General features: G+C 36.2%; 1 protein-coding gene across 5 annotated transcripts in view; it reads left to right on the top strand.

The window, feature by feature from the left end:
- Positions 1-13,240, top strand: part of ANKRD12 (ankyrin repeat domain 12) — a 67,384-nt gene that overhangs the window by 10,164 nt on the left and 43,980 nt on the right. For 4 of the 5 annotated variants that reach the window (XM_085319241.1, XM_085319243.1, XM_085319239.1 and 1 more), the window contains one exon: positions 12,455-12,592. In XM_085319241.1, the coding sequence (XP_085175367.1) occupies positions 12,506-12,592 (87 nt within the window). In that variant the 5' untranslated portion in view covers positions 12,455-12,505. Of the gene's footprint in view, positions 1-12,454; positions 12,593-13,240 lie in introns of those variants that run through there. The other variant, XM_085319244.1, reaches the window with a different exon arrangement.

Below are 13,240 nucleotides of genomic sequence, written 5' to 3'. Positions count from 1 at the left end.
ACTGATTTATAAGCTGCTCTGTGTTCAGTTGTGTNTTTTTTTTTTTAATATTCATTTCTGTATTTTTCTTCTTCCTTCTTCCTTCCTTCCTGGTATAAACATGCTTTGATCTACATTGTCTTAAGAACAGCATTAAATGGTGCATTTAATCCTCTTTCTGTCAATGGATGTAGCTTTCTTATCCCTCCTTCACTTCCAAAATCTCTAGGCGTCTTTTCAGAGAACACCAACTGGAGTCTTCTATGCGTAATGTTGAGTTTTCTTTCTTTTTTCCTCTCTTGTTCTTCAAAGTATAGTTTTCCCTCTGTCTTAGTCAGAACACAAGTTTATAATAATACGTATGAGTTTATTCCTGTGCCTTTATGTGGTTCTTCTGCAATGTTTCTATCAGTCTTCTAGCTGATCAGATTGTTCTTTCTAAATCTGTAGTGGWTCAGTTTCCTCATGACTTCTTAATTCTTCAAGCATTTGAGGTTGTGCTTTTTGATTCCGCATTCTTCTAAAATGGCAATGGTAGGTACTCTTATCCACAAATTAACTTTAAATRCTGTCTACCTGCTGATGACTCAAATCAGTTTTTTTTCATCTTGTCTATTCTGTTTTCTMTCTGAGGTTTTCATGGACAGCCAGTCCATTCTAAACTCTACATATTCATTGATACTGGGCCCTTAATTTTGATTTGGGGAAAGGGAGAAGATTCTGTGTACCATCAGTTTTCCCACTTCTGTCGTTTTCTTGTGATAAGTAAAATACTATTGTTTTCTGTTAGCTGTGTCTTATCTCAGAGTTGTCATTTTCAGTAGAGTTGTGCACTGATCAGTTTTAAACCCTGTAGAGTCTTTTTATTTATTGTCCTTAAACATGTCTTTCATTCGCTAAAACAAAATTCTTTCTTCCTTTTTTTTTGTTTCAGCAAGATGTTATCAAGTAAATCTAAGCTTACTCCCCAAATCTATGCATAAAGCTGCTGTTAAAAGCAGAATCCACTTTTTTAGTTGTTTGAAGTAGAATTTTTTCCTCTGAAGAGTATCCCTCTTGAGTCCCAATACAAAATATTTTTTGCCCTCCTTTTTTTCTTGAGACTATTGCAGCAGTATGTGCCTTCATCTCTTGTTCACTTTTATTATGGCAGACAAAAAGAGAAGTCAGAAATGGGAAACCAAACTCTTCTTCCCACTTTTGATTTATGGATAGTAGGTGCTTTGCTGTTTTTATTGTCCCAGATAAATCCTCCTTTTTATTTATGGTGGGTTTTTGGTAGGTTTTTTAGGTTTCCTTATCTTTAAGAAGGCAGAATTCGAGGCAAGCTAAAACAACAAGGAATCAAGGTACAAGTGATAAATAGATTCTCTTCTTTTGGAAGCAAATGAAGCTGCTTTCTACAGGCATGTCTAATCAGTGGTTCCTTGGAACTTCATCAGTATGTCCAAAATTTTCACACAGCAGCTGAGCTGTTTCTTTAATTGCTATTAGAATTTGCCTTTAATTGCCAGTAGTAAGAACAATCAGAGAAAGTTAAGGTCTGCTTTCTGTCTTGCATGCTACTTAAAGTAGTATTTCAGGAGGGATTTTGATGGGCAGACTCATGATTCGGTTCAAAAGGAGTGTTCAGAAAATGACTTGAAATTGGCTAAATCCAAGGAAATATAAAAATCTGTAATATATATATATATATATATATATATATATATATATGTATATATGCGTGTGTGTGTATATGTGTGTGAGTGTGTGTGTGTATATATATATATACACACACACACACATATACACACACACGCATATATATAAAAGTCCATTCAATATGTAGTGTGTACACAGTTTTGGAAGCAAGTTAGTGCCAGTGTGTTGGTTTCATTGTAAGAGGTAAATTGTGGAGTTTTGGTTGAAAGTATGTGATGTGAGAGAGACCCTGCACTGCTTCAATAGAAGTTTCAGTCCTGTTTGTTTGGTGTTTACTCTTAAATGTAGTTGCAAGGGAACACCACAGAGGTCCAAGCTGGAGGTGATGTATTTCCAATAATGAGATGTGACACAAGAGGAGCAAGTTCTTGCTCTCTGTGCAGCTCTTACTGAAGGATGATAGAGCTATAATTTAGAAACCAGTAGTACCTTTAATATTCAGTTAGAATAATATATTCAGAACAAATCTGAAGGGCACATTGACATTTGGTATTTTCAATGAGTGAATAGGATTTTGTAAATTAAATCTTGTAATTAAATTCCTTTTGGACTGAAGTTTTCTTTTTTGTGATGTGCTGCTTGTAAAACCCTGTTGTATGATTTGTATGTATTACGGTTAGTAAAGGATAGGAARGCTTCTGTTTGCCAGACGGTCTTTTATCTTTTGCTACTTGAACAGAAAAATTAAACTCAACCTGTGTAAGATAAAAGGAGAGTTGAGAATGTCCGAGTTACTAGATGACTGAGGTACTTAAATGACCTCCAGGTGCTTTTCCAACCTCAACTAGTCTATAATTCTGTGAGCAATACTTTTCTTGTGTTCTTCTGTAAGTGTATGTTCAATTAAAAAAATAATGCTTTACTTTGTTAAGATTCAATCAGAAAATTAAGTATTCAGTCATGCTCTTTGAAGGAGTGTATTTGTTAGATTTATTTCAGTGCTAGCAGTAGGCCTGTCAGCCTCYTTCTAAGAGAATTGTGATATCTGTGGAACTTGAAACCAAGCACAAATAAACTCAGGCTCTTAGAATATAGATTTTGAAGGCATTTGGAGCCCAAGGTCCTATATATGCAAATACACTAAAACTCCTGTGAAGTGCCTAGTTTGATTTTGAGTAGAAAAGAGTTGTATGTTCTCTCATTTCTTGCTCTTCCTAGTAGAAATTCCTAGACTATTAGATACATTTTTTATTTTGGTAGGAAGTAGTGGTGAGTTCCAGCTGAAGTATTGGAAAATATTTCTTGCTGCCTGAGTGTCAGATGTTTTCAGAGACTTTATCCTATCCCTGTGTAGTGTAGTCTGGCAGGCTTTGAGTAGGTACTTCAGAGTACATTAAAAGCTGTTCTGGAGATTGTGAGTAGTTGCTGCTCATTTGAGCTCCGCTGTTTAAGGACACCTTTATAAAATGAAGTTCCAGTATTTTGTTATTGCAGAAAGATTTGTGGAATCCTCATATTTCTTGATCTCAATTATCTAAACATTTCAAACTAAAATGTAAAAATAGATTCTGATAGGACAGTAAGTCTACCAGTCCATTCCATGTATTAGTTTGGACCTAGGAAGTCTCCAGAATATACATATCCAAGTCTCCTCATGTCAGATACTTCTGAAAGGAGTATGTGTCATACCATCTTTCTCCCCTCCCCCCTTTATTCTGCTATATCATCTAAAATCTTGGAGCGAGAACTTTAGTGGAGAGGGTTGGGGGGGGGATTAAAAGCACTTTTTCTGAGGTTACACAATAGATGTAGCAAAGAAAGGAGTAAAAGTGATCTCAGTGTTGCATGTTCTAACCACAAAGTCGTCATCTCAAATATTGTGTACATTTTGAAGGAAATTTGTAATAAATTAATTCTCTACTTTTAGGATCAAAAACGTTTTGTCATATTTTACTGTCAAAGGCTGCAAAATCTGCCAAATTTGACTCATGCCCGCACTGTACGCTGCATTTGCACTTAACACAGCTGCAGACGCCGGTGCCCTAGACCTTGTTCGTTTCAGAGTGCAGGCTGGATCTCTGCTGTCATCGTCATTCTGACTGCAAGCTGTGTGCACCCAGCTGTCTCGATCCCATGTGAAAGGAGCTCATGGGTATTTTCCAAATGAAAGATCACAAGAACATTTTTGTTTGTAAAAGCCACTGCATGTGTCATTCAGGTACTTTTCTCACTGGTATGTTAAATTGGTGCTACCTAAAGTGAGTAATTAATAACTTATTCACTGATTTACTGCTAAAGAACAGAATTGCAAGTACAGTAAGACACCATACAGGGTGGTGCAGGGCAAAAAGTGCCTGATAAGGCCAGGAAATACAGCAACCAGGAAAAAATTAAGTGTTTACCAGGTACGGGAAGTGATCATTTTGGAATTTGGTTTTAGATAAGAAACACAAAGAAATTTGCTATCTCTTACTTCATCTTCTGTTAAATCAAAATATGCTGTTTTAAAATTTTTAAAAGAACAGTATGCTTCTAGCTTGCAGCACTAGCCAGGCTTGCCTATATGGATGTACATCATTGCAGGTTTAGTAGGTTATAGCTGCATATGTCTAATACATTATCATCTTCTGGAAAAAATGTCTGTTAGCATATAGATTTCATATCTAGTCATTTTTTACTTCAGCACTTCAGGAGTTTAGTTGTTTAGTAATCCTACTTAGAAATGATAATGCATGCTACTTTCTAGGATGCTGGACTGTAGCAGCTGTCTTGGTTGCTTAGTGTATTTGGGAGGAAGTCTCTTTTGTGTGTGATCCGTGTAACTTTGTTTTTGTAGGACTTTGAGCAAAAATAGTTCTAGTTTTCTGGTACAAATGAAGGTGTGCTTTTTTCATTATTTTCATTACAAAGATCAAGTAAACTGCAAGGGTTATTGAATAACTGTGTTTATACAGTCATTTGCTTGGAAAGCCTTGGTACAAAGACTAACGTTTTTGTGGCTACATCACCACTCATTTTGAATTTTTAAAATAATACTTTATATAATGGTCTAATGACATTTTTTTTAAGGCTGGGTTTACTATTTGAAGGGCTAATTTCTGTGGCAGGCTCGCATCCTATTCTGCTGAAGGAGAAAAAGGCTTGGCCATCTTTTGGAAGAATCTTATTGTGCTTTACTGAACTGAGCTATTTTACAGAAAATGCTTTAAGGGAGACTTCTTCATAAGTTGATCTTGATTTCTACTTTCCTTCCCTCAAACCTGTAAATTTTCAGGCTAGAAGAGAACATACAGGTGCCTTGAGAATGCCTMAGGATGCCATGAAATGAAATGATAATTCTTACCTGAAAGATGTTCTTTGGGGATCTGAATCTTCTCTTTTAGGCAAAGACACAAAAAGTGTATGATAAGAGTGGAAGGAATAACTGGGTGAAGAAAATAGGCTGAGGAATGGAATGGGAAGAGACTGATACAGGCAGACTGAGTGTAACCAGTGGAACATTGTCTCTAGGTGTAGTTCCCCTCCTGACACTTTTAAAAAGTGGTCGTGACTTCCATTATATTTTTCTGTACCTTTTTTCCCCAGCTTTTATTCCCAGTTTTTATTATCTCTTCTGGCAGTGCTGCTCACAGTGTTTTCACTGCTTTCTTACAGCAGCTGCCCCCTCTGGCAGTATTGGTTCTGATATGAAGTCCAGCTGCATAAGCCTGGTGGAGCTTACTAGATCTGAAAAACTGAAATGCATACTAGTTCCCTCAAGCTCAGAGCAGTGTAGGATCCCAAGTGCAGCTCTTCCATTATTGGCAAATATGTGACAAGTATTGGGCAATGTCCCATTCTGTCTTCGTCTTGGCATTCTCATTAGACATCATCAGTGTTTAAACCTTTATTTTCAAAGTATGTCTTTCCAAGGAGTTAAGGAAAACTGGCAACAGTAGTTAGTCTCRTTCTCTGTTAAAACTACAAGGAGATGGAGGTGGGATGATTGTGCTGTTTTTACAAGTGTTTCCTGAGAGTAAAGGAATGGCAAGATTTAAGAATTCTGGYTTGTGTTCTGTGTTTTAGAGAAAAAACTCTTGTGTTGATCACGGACTCTTCTTTTCTTCCTTTGCAAGCACAATCCCTTTTTACTTGTTCTYAAGTTTGTCACTCTGCTGTTTCCTCATCAGTCGTGTTCTTTCACTTTGATCTGAAKCTCTACTCACTCAGAGGATAAAAATGTACATACTTCTACCAGGCAAATCTTGAAGCAATCCAGCAGCTCTTTATATTAACTTGTCTCTAAACTACTGTACCTTCTTGCCTTCCTAATGCACATGGTTCCTTTGAATACTCAGGCCTGGATGGTCTCTTTCCTCACAGTGCCAAACTCTAAAGTCCTCTTAACATGTCCCCCAAACAAAACACTCCAACACGTTTTCTCATTCCACCTCACATGCTCTTTCCTTTCTTGGATGCATTAGGTCAAAAGTGTGTGCRTTAACTCAGGCTAGTACCTACGATTCCCTCATCTGTGCTGGGGATGCTTCATTGTACAGCGATAAGTTAAAGTTGAGTAACTGTCAACATAGAGGCAAACAATGCTTTCTGTAAGAGGAAAAAAAAAAAAGATGCTGCTGCTATGTATCCCATCACAGTGCTTTGTCTATCACTAGTAATGTCAGAGTTTGTGAACCTTCTCTTTAGAAAGAAATAAATCACTTTACCAACTTCTGTTTGCCTAAGGATACTTTTACTGTGAAATAAACAAGTTACTTGCACTTTCCTGATCAGGAAAAAATGATTGAGAGAGTTTGAAATGTAGTTGAATGGACATCTTTTTGGTATAAAATTACTTAAATTGCCTTTTACTTAAATTCTGTTCCTTGAAGTTCTTTTTTAAAAAAAAAAAAAAAAAAATGGATTTTGGTCCTTTCTACTCTTTCCATTCCCTTTCTTTAACTGCTTTAACACCAGCTGCATTTGACAGTCCCACTGGAAGTTGGTCATGAGTCTCTACATCGGTGTTTTRATTTGGACCAGGGGTTGCCTTTTGAGTGGCTGTCCTTATCATCTCTCCTTGCTGAAGTTCAGTTCTCATTCTGGAACAGCTTCAGACCACTAGCTGGATTCCTCCTTGATCAAAAGCTATACTGAGAGATGCACTCCAGGAATGTGCTGAATGTGCTGCAGTCCTTAATGAGCATTTAGTACATGGGACTGTGCTACAACTAGTCCAGGGSAAAACTGCTAAATGTGACTAATGGAAATTCTGAGTTTTTATTACCAACTGTTCCACTCTACAGATATGTTTTTGATATGCGGCACTTCTTGCTAATGTCAATGTAGCCTTAACTATCATTTTCATAAGTCTAATTTTCTTAGACTAATCACCATCCTCTCTGCCCATTTTTATAATATTAGCTATTCTAAAGCAGTCTGGTCAAATATAACAGGAATTTTGTACAGTTGAGTCATGATTTTCTAGCTAGCAGTAAATTCTTATCAAAAGACTGGGATTTTAATTATTTTCTTCCTTTGCAAGTGAAGTAAGATACGAGAAATATAAAAGAACAGAAATGGTAAAGAGGGTTGCCTTATGCTAGATCTTCCTTCTAAATGCAAGTGTTTTCTTGAGCTCGTGGATAAATGCAGTCAGTGTCTTGGAAATTACCCATCTGCTCTTGCTGTTAACACAGTAGTTCAGTCATGCCCTATTGCTTTGCTCTAAAGGCCATCAGCTAACTTGCAAGGTAACTGTGAAGTGCTGCCAAAGAAAACCCTCCCTACGTATCATGTAACTGTTTGCTCTGTGTTATAGGAAAGAAAAATGGCAGAACAGGAAACTGAGAACACACTGTAAGCCAAAAAGGAAACAAAATAGTTCTATGAGCACTAGAACTAATGAAGCTTAATCTCTTACAGATTTATGTGTCGTGGTTGATTGACTCTAGGAATATGCAAGTTTCTATTTAAACTCTTCCTTTCTCCCCAGTTACAAGGAAAAGTGGTTTATTAGGGCTATCACATGGATATTTTTCTAATATTCAATGCAGCAGAGATTTGCTGAAGCTTTCTCTTAGAGGAAATGATGCTTATTGGTTGTATTATTCTCCTCTGGCCTCCTTTTGCCATGAAATTTGTAAGTGCTTAATATCTGTCGGAACTTTTCTCTGCTATCAGATCCAGACAAAAGCATCTAGTGTCTTGAAAGTCATTGGTGAGTCATACGTATGCTCGTAGCATAATTGTGTGCACCTCCGTTCTTGAGGAAACGGGGCTGAATGTAAGAACTGATTCAAAAGGATTGAACAATAATGGCAGCAGTCAATGGAATACAGCATGACTTGCATAGTGTTTTTTTTTAAATATGAAGTTATGCCCTTTTATTAGTGCTATGTGTAAGTTTATATAAAATCTAATACAGTGACTTGTTGGTATTAGAGATTTATTATAGCACTCATCTTCTGTAATGAATTATATCCTAAATTGCCTATTTTCTGTTTTAGATTAAATAATCCTAGTCTTYTAATCGGTGTTTATAGATTTGTCAGAATTTTTATTTTTATTCCTTTTTTAAAGAAAAAGTAAGAAATATTGGTTGCCTGAGATGAAAAGTGCTTGAGAGAAAAACTAGCACAGTATTTCAAATAATAGTGTATAGTAATCAATACCAAATGTGCAAGAAAGACATCCAAAGATAAAGACCAAGTAATTGGAGTWTCTGATTTTGTTTTATGCGGAGAAGTTTAATTGGTAGGAAGCAGGTTCTATATTTTATTGAAAAGCACAAAATAAATAGAGCTACTAAAAAATTGAGACAAAAATTTAAATATGAGAAGTTAAACTTTTAATTGAGAGCTCTCATGATTTGAAATACATGACCAAAGCTGCCTGTCAAACCAGTAATTTCTGTTAAGGAACAATTCTGGAGAAAACTCGGACAGATCTAAGTTTCTCTAGAAGAACCTGATAATGTTCTACTTTCTCATTTTGACTGCAAACACTTGGCTGTTCAGAGCATCGTTAAAATAGCACTGAGCTGCATGCAAATACCAATAAAGTTTGAATGTTAGTAAAATTACTTCTTCAGAATTTTACTGCAATAAGAACTCGCATGGTCTTAGGTTGAATAGTTTGTTTTCTCTTCTGAACTATAGTGATGTCTCTCAAAAGAAAAAATCCACGATTCAAAGAAGCACTTTCTCAAATATTTGAAGTATTTATGCCTGTCTTTAAGATTATTCCACATTAGTATTGCGAATAGCAACCTAGTAAACCTAGTTTATGAGAAACGTTCCCACATACTGTGCTTGTTGGTAAAGGTTTTGCTCTAATAATCCAATATATGATAGTAAGTTTTAGTGATATTCTGAAGCAGTTCTCTCTTGAAAATATAATTAGCTTGGAGTCAAAGACTGAGTTTACTTTTAATCATGTGATGAAGGAAGTGGAACCATCCTGTGATTTTTTTCTTCATCACTTGTATTTGTGTATTTAAAGCTGTAATTGTGATAACTTTATTTTTTAAAAATACCCTTAACTTAAAATATATTTTAAAAAAATCAGTGTCTTCATCCCCTCAAAAGATACCTCTGGCTTTCACTTATATAAATTATTTCCATCTAATAAGACCTGAAAAGCTGCACAGGAGGACTGTGCCCTTCATGAAGGAGGAACTSTTGTTCAATTAGTCTTATTCAGCCCTTACTGATGAGGCAAATTTTAAAGAGGAACAGAGCCAAGCCTAAGCTATACGATTTCTATTCAGCTTATGAAGCTGGGCTTCTTCCTGTCAGAAGCAGAAGGGTATAGGGGACTGCGGACAAAGGCAGGGGTGAGAAGCAAAGCAAGAGTGGAGGTAGTTTCAGGGAGTCAAGTTGTAGAGGAAAAGGAAGGACAGAAAGTGGCAGAAGATCTATGGAAAAATATTTTGATTAGAAGAGTAGAGAAAGATTGTATTTACATGCTGGTGATCTGTTTTAAAATAGCAGTAGTGATACATACAAATACAACAGGAAGAACTTACAGGACAAACTCACTTTGTCATCACCTCAAAATAAATTGATGAATTATAATTCCACTTTATGAGCCTAACTTTCTGAAATGAAATTTATTTTTCAAAAGCTGTAATTGGCACGTAATTTATTGCCACAGGGCAATTTGAAATTGTTACAACTGAAACCCTTTATGAAAGGGGTTCAGAGGCCAACTGAGCAAAAGCAGATTTGGCTTGTGTTTTCTGCTAAACCTATAAAAATAGAAGTTTTTATTGTTATGGTAGCACTCTGTACGTGACATGATCAGCACAGTRTAAGTTCTTTGCCTGTGAAGATACTGTCTGATTGCATCTCTTGGAATTATGAAATGTTTTTATAAACTACAGGAAACTAATTCGAGGATAGTGCCTCCATTGCATTGTAAGCCTTTACTGTTGTTGCTGCAACTGTATTACAAAAACAAAGAAGAAAAGACAAGTAAGGGTGTGCTTTGATGTCCATTAAACATGAATGATGCTTTCCATATCAGTAGTGCTGCATAAATCCTACTGACAGCTTACTAAATGGGGAGGGGTACACTGGTGGGTGTCTTTGTCTCAGGTAAGAGTAGAAGAGTAGGAATTTCTCTATTTTATATTTTATATATTGACATCAGGAAGGCAAGGCTTAGGTTGTTATGTGTGAGACAGCTTCTAATTAAGCTTTTCCTGTTTTTCTTAAGTTTGTGGTTAGTGTTAAAAGAAAAATACTCGGGTGTGGGGGAAGGGGAGGAAAGGAGCAAACTTCAATGCAGCATTTCCTAATTTTGTGGCTTTTGGACTGGGCATTTTGAAGCTATTTCTTCTCATCTCCTACTAGAAGATTAAAAAAAAAAAAGTGTTACTTTTTGGTATACAACAGTACTCACCTTAACCAAGTATTCTCTAAGAAAATTTCCCTTAGTTTTGCTATCTATTCTTTTCTTTGTTGGATAGACGCTTGTTTTTAATCTGAAGTTTTGGGTATTGGGGCTAGTGTGCAAACCTGTTTTTTTCCRAAGTAATTTGCCAAAGAAAGAATACTGGTCTCCATTCTTGGTTACCTGTGTACAGCCAAAATGGTGTCACTGGTCCTGTAACAGCAACAAATTCTCTGTGTGATAATTGCAAAATTTTAATCATAGAGCAACAATGGAAAAGTTATACCTGAAACAATACCTAGCTGAGGTATTGAATTACTGCAAGATTCAATACGAGTGTGGCCTAAGAAAAACTTGTAACATAATACATCAGTTCAAAATGATCCATAAAACCTCAACAGCTTTAAAATGGTATCAAGTGCAGTTTCAGCTTTCACATGACCTTTCCTCTCAGGCACTCATACAAGAAGAGGCAAGTCAGACAAATGAGGTAGTTCACTTGCTTGCTTTCTCTTGCGTGTGTTCCCCTGTTGCCAGGCATTAGCAGTGTTTATATGTTAGGCCTCCTGGTTTTCACCCCAAGTGGCAGTAAGTTTGTCTTAGTTAAGCTCCAGATCTCTTCATAAATTCGGGGATTTGTGATGAGTAGTATGTGGGGACCTAACAACCCGCTGGATTCTTATCTGARCAGAATGAGTGAGAACCTGCAGTATGCCTACAGAGACCTGGCAGCAAGAGCTCATGAGTTTCTCCAAGTCAAATGAGTTATCAATACAGATTTCTCTTGGTTAGCTTTCTAATCTCATCCACCAATGTTTTCTTCTTCAGTTTTTTACCTACGCACATTAGTGAGCTGGTTTTGCCCTGCCTTTTCCCATTACATTTTAGCTCCTGTGTTGGCAGYTGTCTTACTGCCACAGAACACTGACAGAAGTGTTCTTCTCTATTCCTCTCCTATTATTCAGAAGAGATACAGCTTGCAAGTTTTTGTTGCTAAACTCACTTAATGGATTTCCCCATGTARTAAAAATTAGTGTATGATAGGGTAATTTGGTTTATTGCAACTTGTCTGTAGTTCTAACAAGATGCTGGATAAATAATACTGAAAAGAAATAGACTCTATTGCTAGCTGTGCTGGAAGTGAAAAAGAGCAGACCTCTACTCTCTCTGCTTCTGACAAGTTTTTTAGGACAGTGTGACTTTCTCTGGAAGATTTTAGGCATCTTTTGCATTGTCTTTAAGTAGAAAAGTGCAGTCAAGGCTAACATGCAAAAATCAAAAATTAGCTATGTGAAACCATAGTTGCACCTATTTCGTGTGCTCTGGAGATGRAACATGACAGAGCTCTACAGCTTTAGATACTCTAATGATGGCTTAYGTTACTCATTTGCTAGACAGTGGAAATTAAGATTCCTAGATTCAGGCCTAAGCTTTAAAAGGAAAAGGCCATATGTCTTTTTGTCCTAGCAGAAAGGATAGCAAATCATCAAGACCTGACCTTGTTTTCTGAAATATTTCATATAGATAATATTTCAGTTTGCCAGACTAGAGTGAATAATTTTGTTTGCAGTTTTTCTAGAAATAATCTTGTGCATCTCTCGTCTTACTACCTGTAAAATGAAATGAGATTTTAAACAGCAATGCACTGTCAAGTACTTAAAGCATTAAACCTGTCAAAGAGGTAAGTCAGAGGGATGAGGCAGTTCAGCAACTGTCTTGGTGTTTTTCTGGTATGATACTGTTTCCACTAGTCAGTGTGGTGTTAGGCCTTTTAATTTTCATGCCAAGGATGGAGCTGTAGCCAAATGAGATGCTTGAGGCCAGTTGTGAGTACTTTTTTTTTTTTTTTTTTAAAGAGTGCTGACCAGTTCTACTGATATCTATGACGTATTTTTCCTATAGTGACTTTGTAAATACGTGTTTTTATATAACGCATTTTTTCTTTTTTTTGCAGACACATAATGAACCTACTAATACAAGATACAACTAGCTAAACAGCTATAAAATGCCCAAATTTGGGTCCACAAAAACAGTTCAAATTGAAAATTCTGACAGTGATAGTACCATGGTGGAGAAACAAACTGCAAGAAAGGTAATAAAATTATATTCATATCTGTAATTCTGATGGAATGAATAGTGTGTTGTATCAAGATTTATGCTGTTGTAATGGGAAGAAATAAATACAAATCTATATTCTGATATCTTGAGTGCTGAAAATAATTTAGTGTAACTTTTTTTTTAACATGCTTTTAAGTGGAAATTAAGCTAGAGAGCAGAATTTAACATAACTTAAAACTTAGTCTGAAAGGAAGCTGGGGATGTTGGGTTTATTTTATGTACATTAGTGTGTAGTTTGCATATCTTATGTTATATTAAGTCTTTATATGCTTACAAGAACCAGTATTGATGTTTTATTAGATTTAAAGCGTCATACTCTCTATAATACGTGGAAGGTTTCTAAAGGCCTGCAACAAAACACMGGCCAATGAACAAGCACAAATTTCTTCAATTGTTTCATAATCCAGGACAGGGACTTTCTCTCTCTATTAGGAGCACTTGAAAGCCAAATGCTGCAAACAGGTTAAGTGTAATTTCTTTAGAGGCAAGTCTACTTTGAAAACAATGCAGTCCATTTTTGCAGTATTGGAAAGTGAGGGCAGTTGCTAAAAGGTGGGCTTACTGTTCATAAATGTGAAGGCTGAAGTTCTGCTTGGTGTTTTTTTTTTTTTTTTTTTTTTTT

This window comes from Rhea americana, unplaced genomic scaffold, assembly GCF_003343005.1.
Source record: "Rhea americana isolate MKP2758 unplaced genomic scaffold, rheAme1 scaffold_58, whole genome shotgun sequence".
Taxonomy (NCBI): domain Eukaryota; kingdom Metazoa; phylum Chordata; class Aves; order Rheiformes; family Rheidae; genus Rhea; species Rhea americana.
Note: the sequence above shows the minus strand (reverse complement) of the source record. Positions and strands in the feature narration are given on the sequence as shown.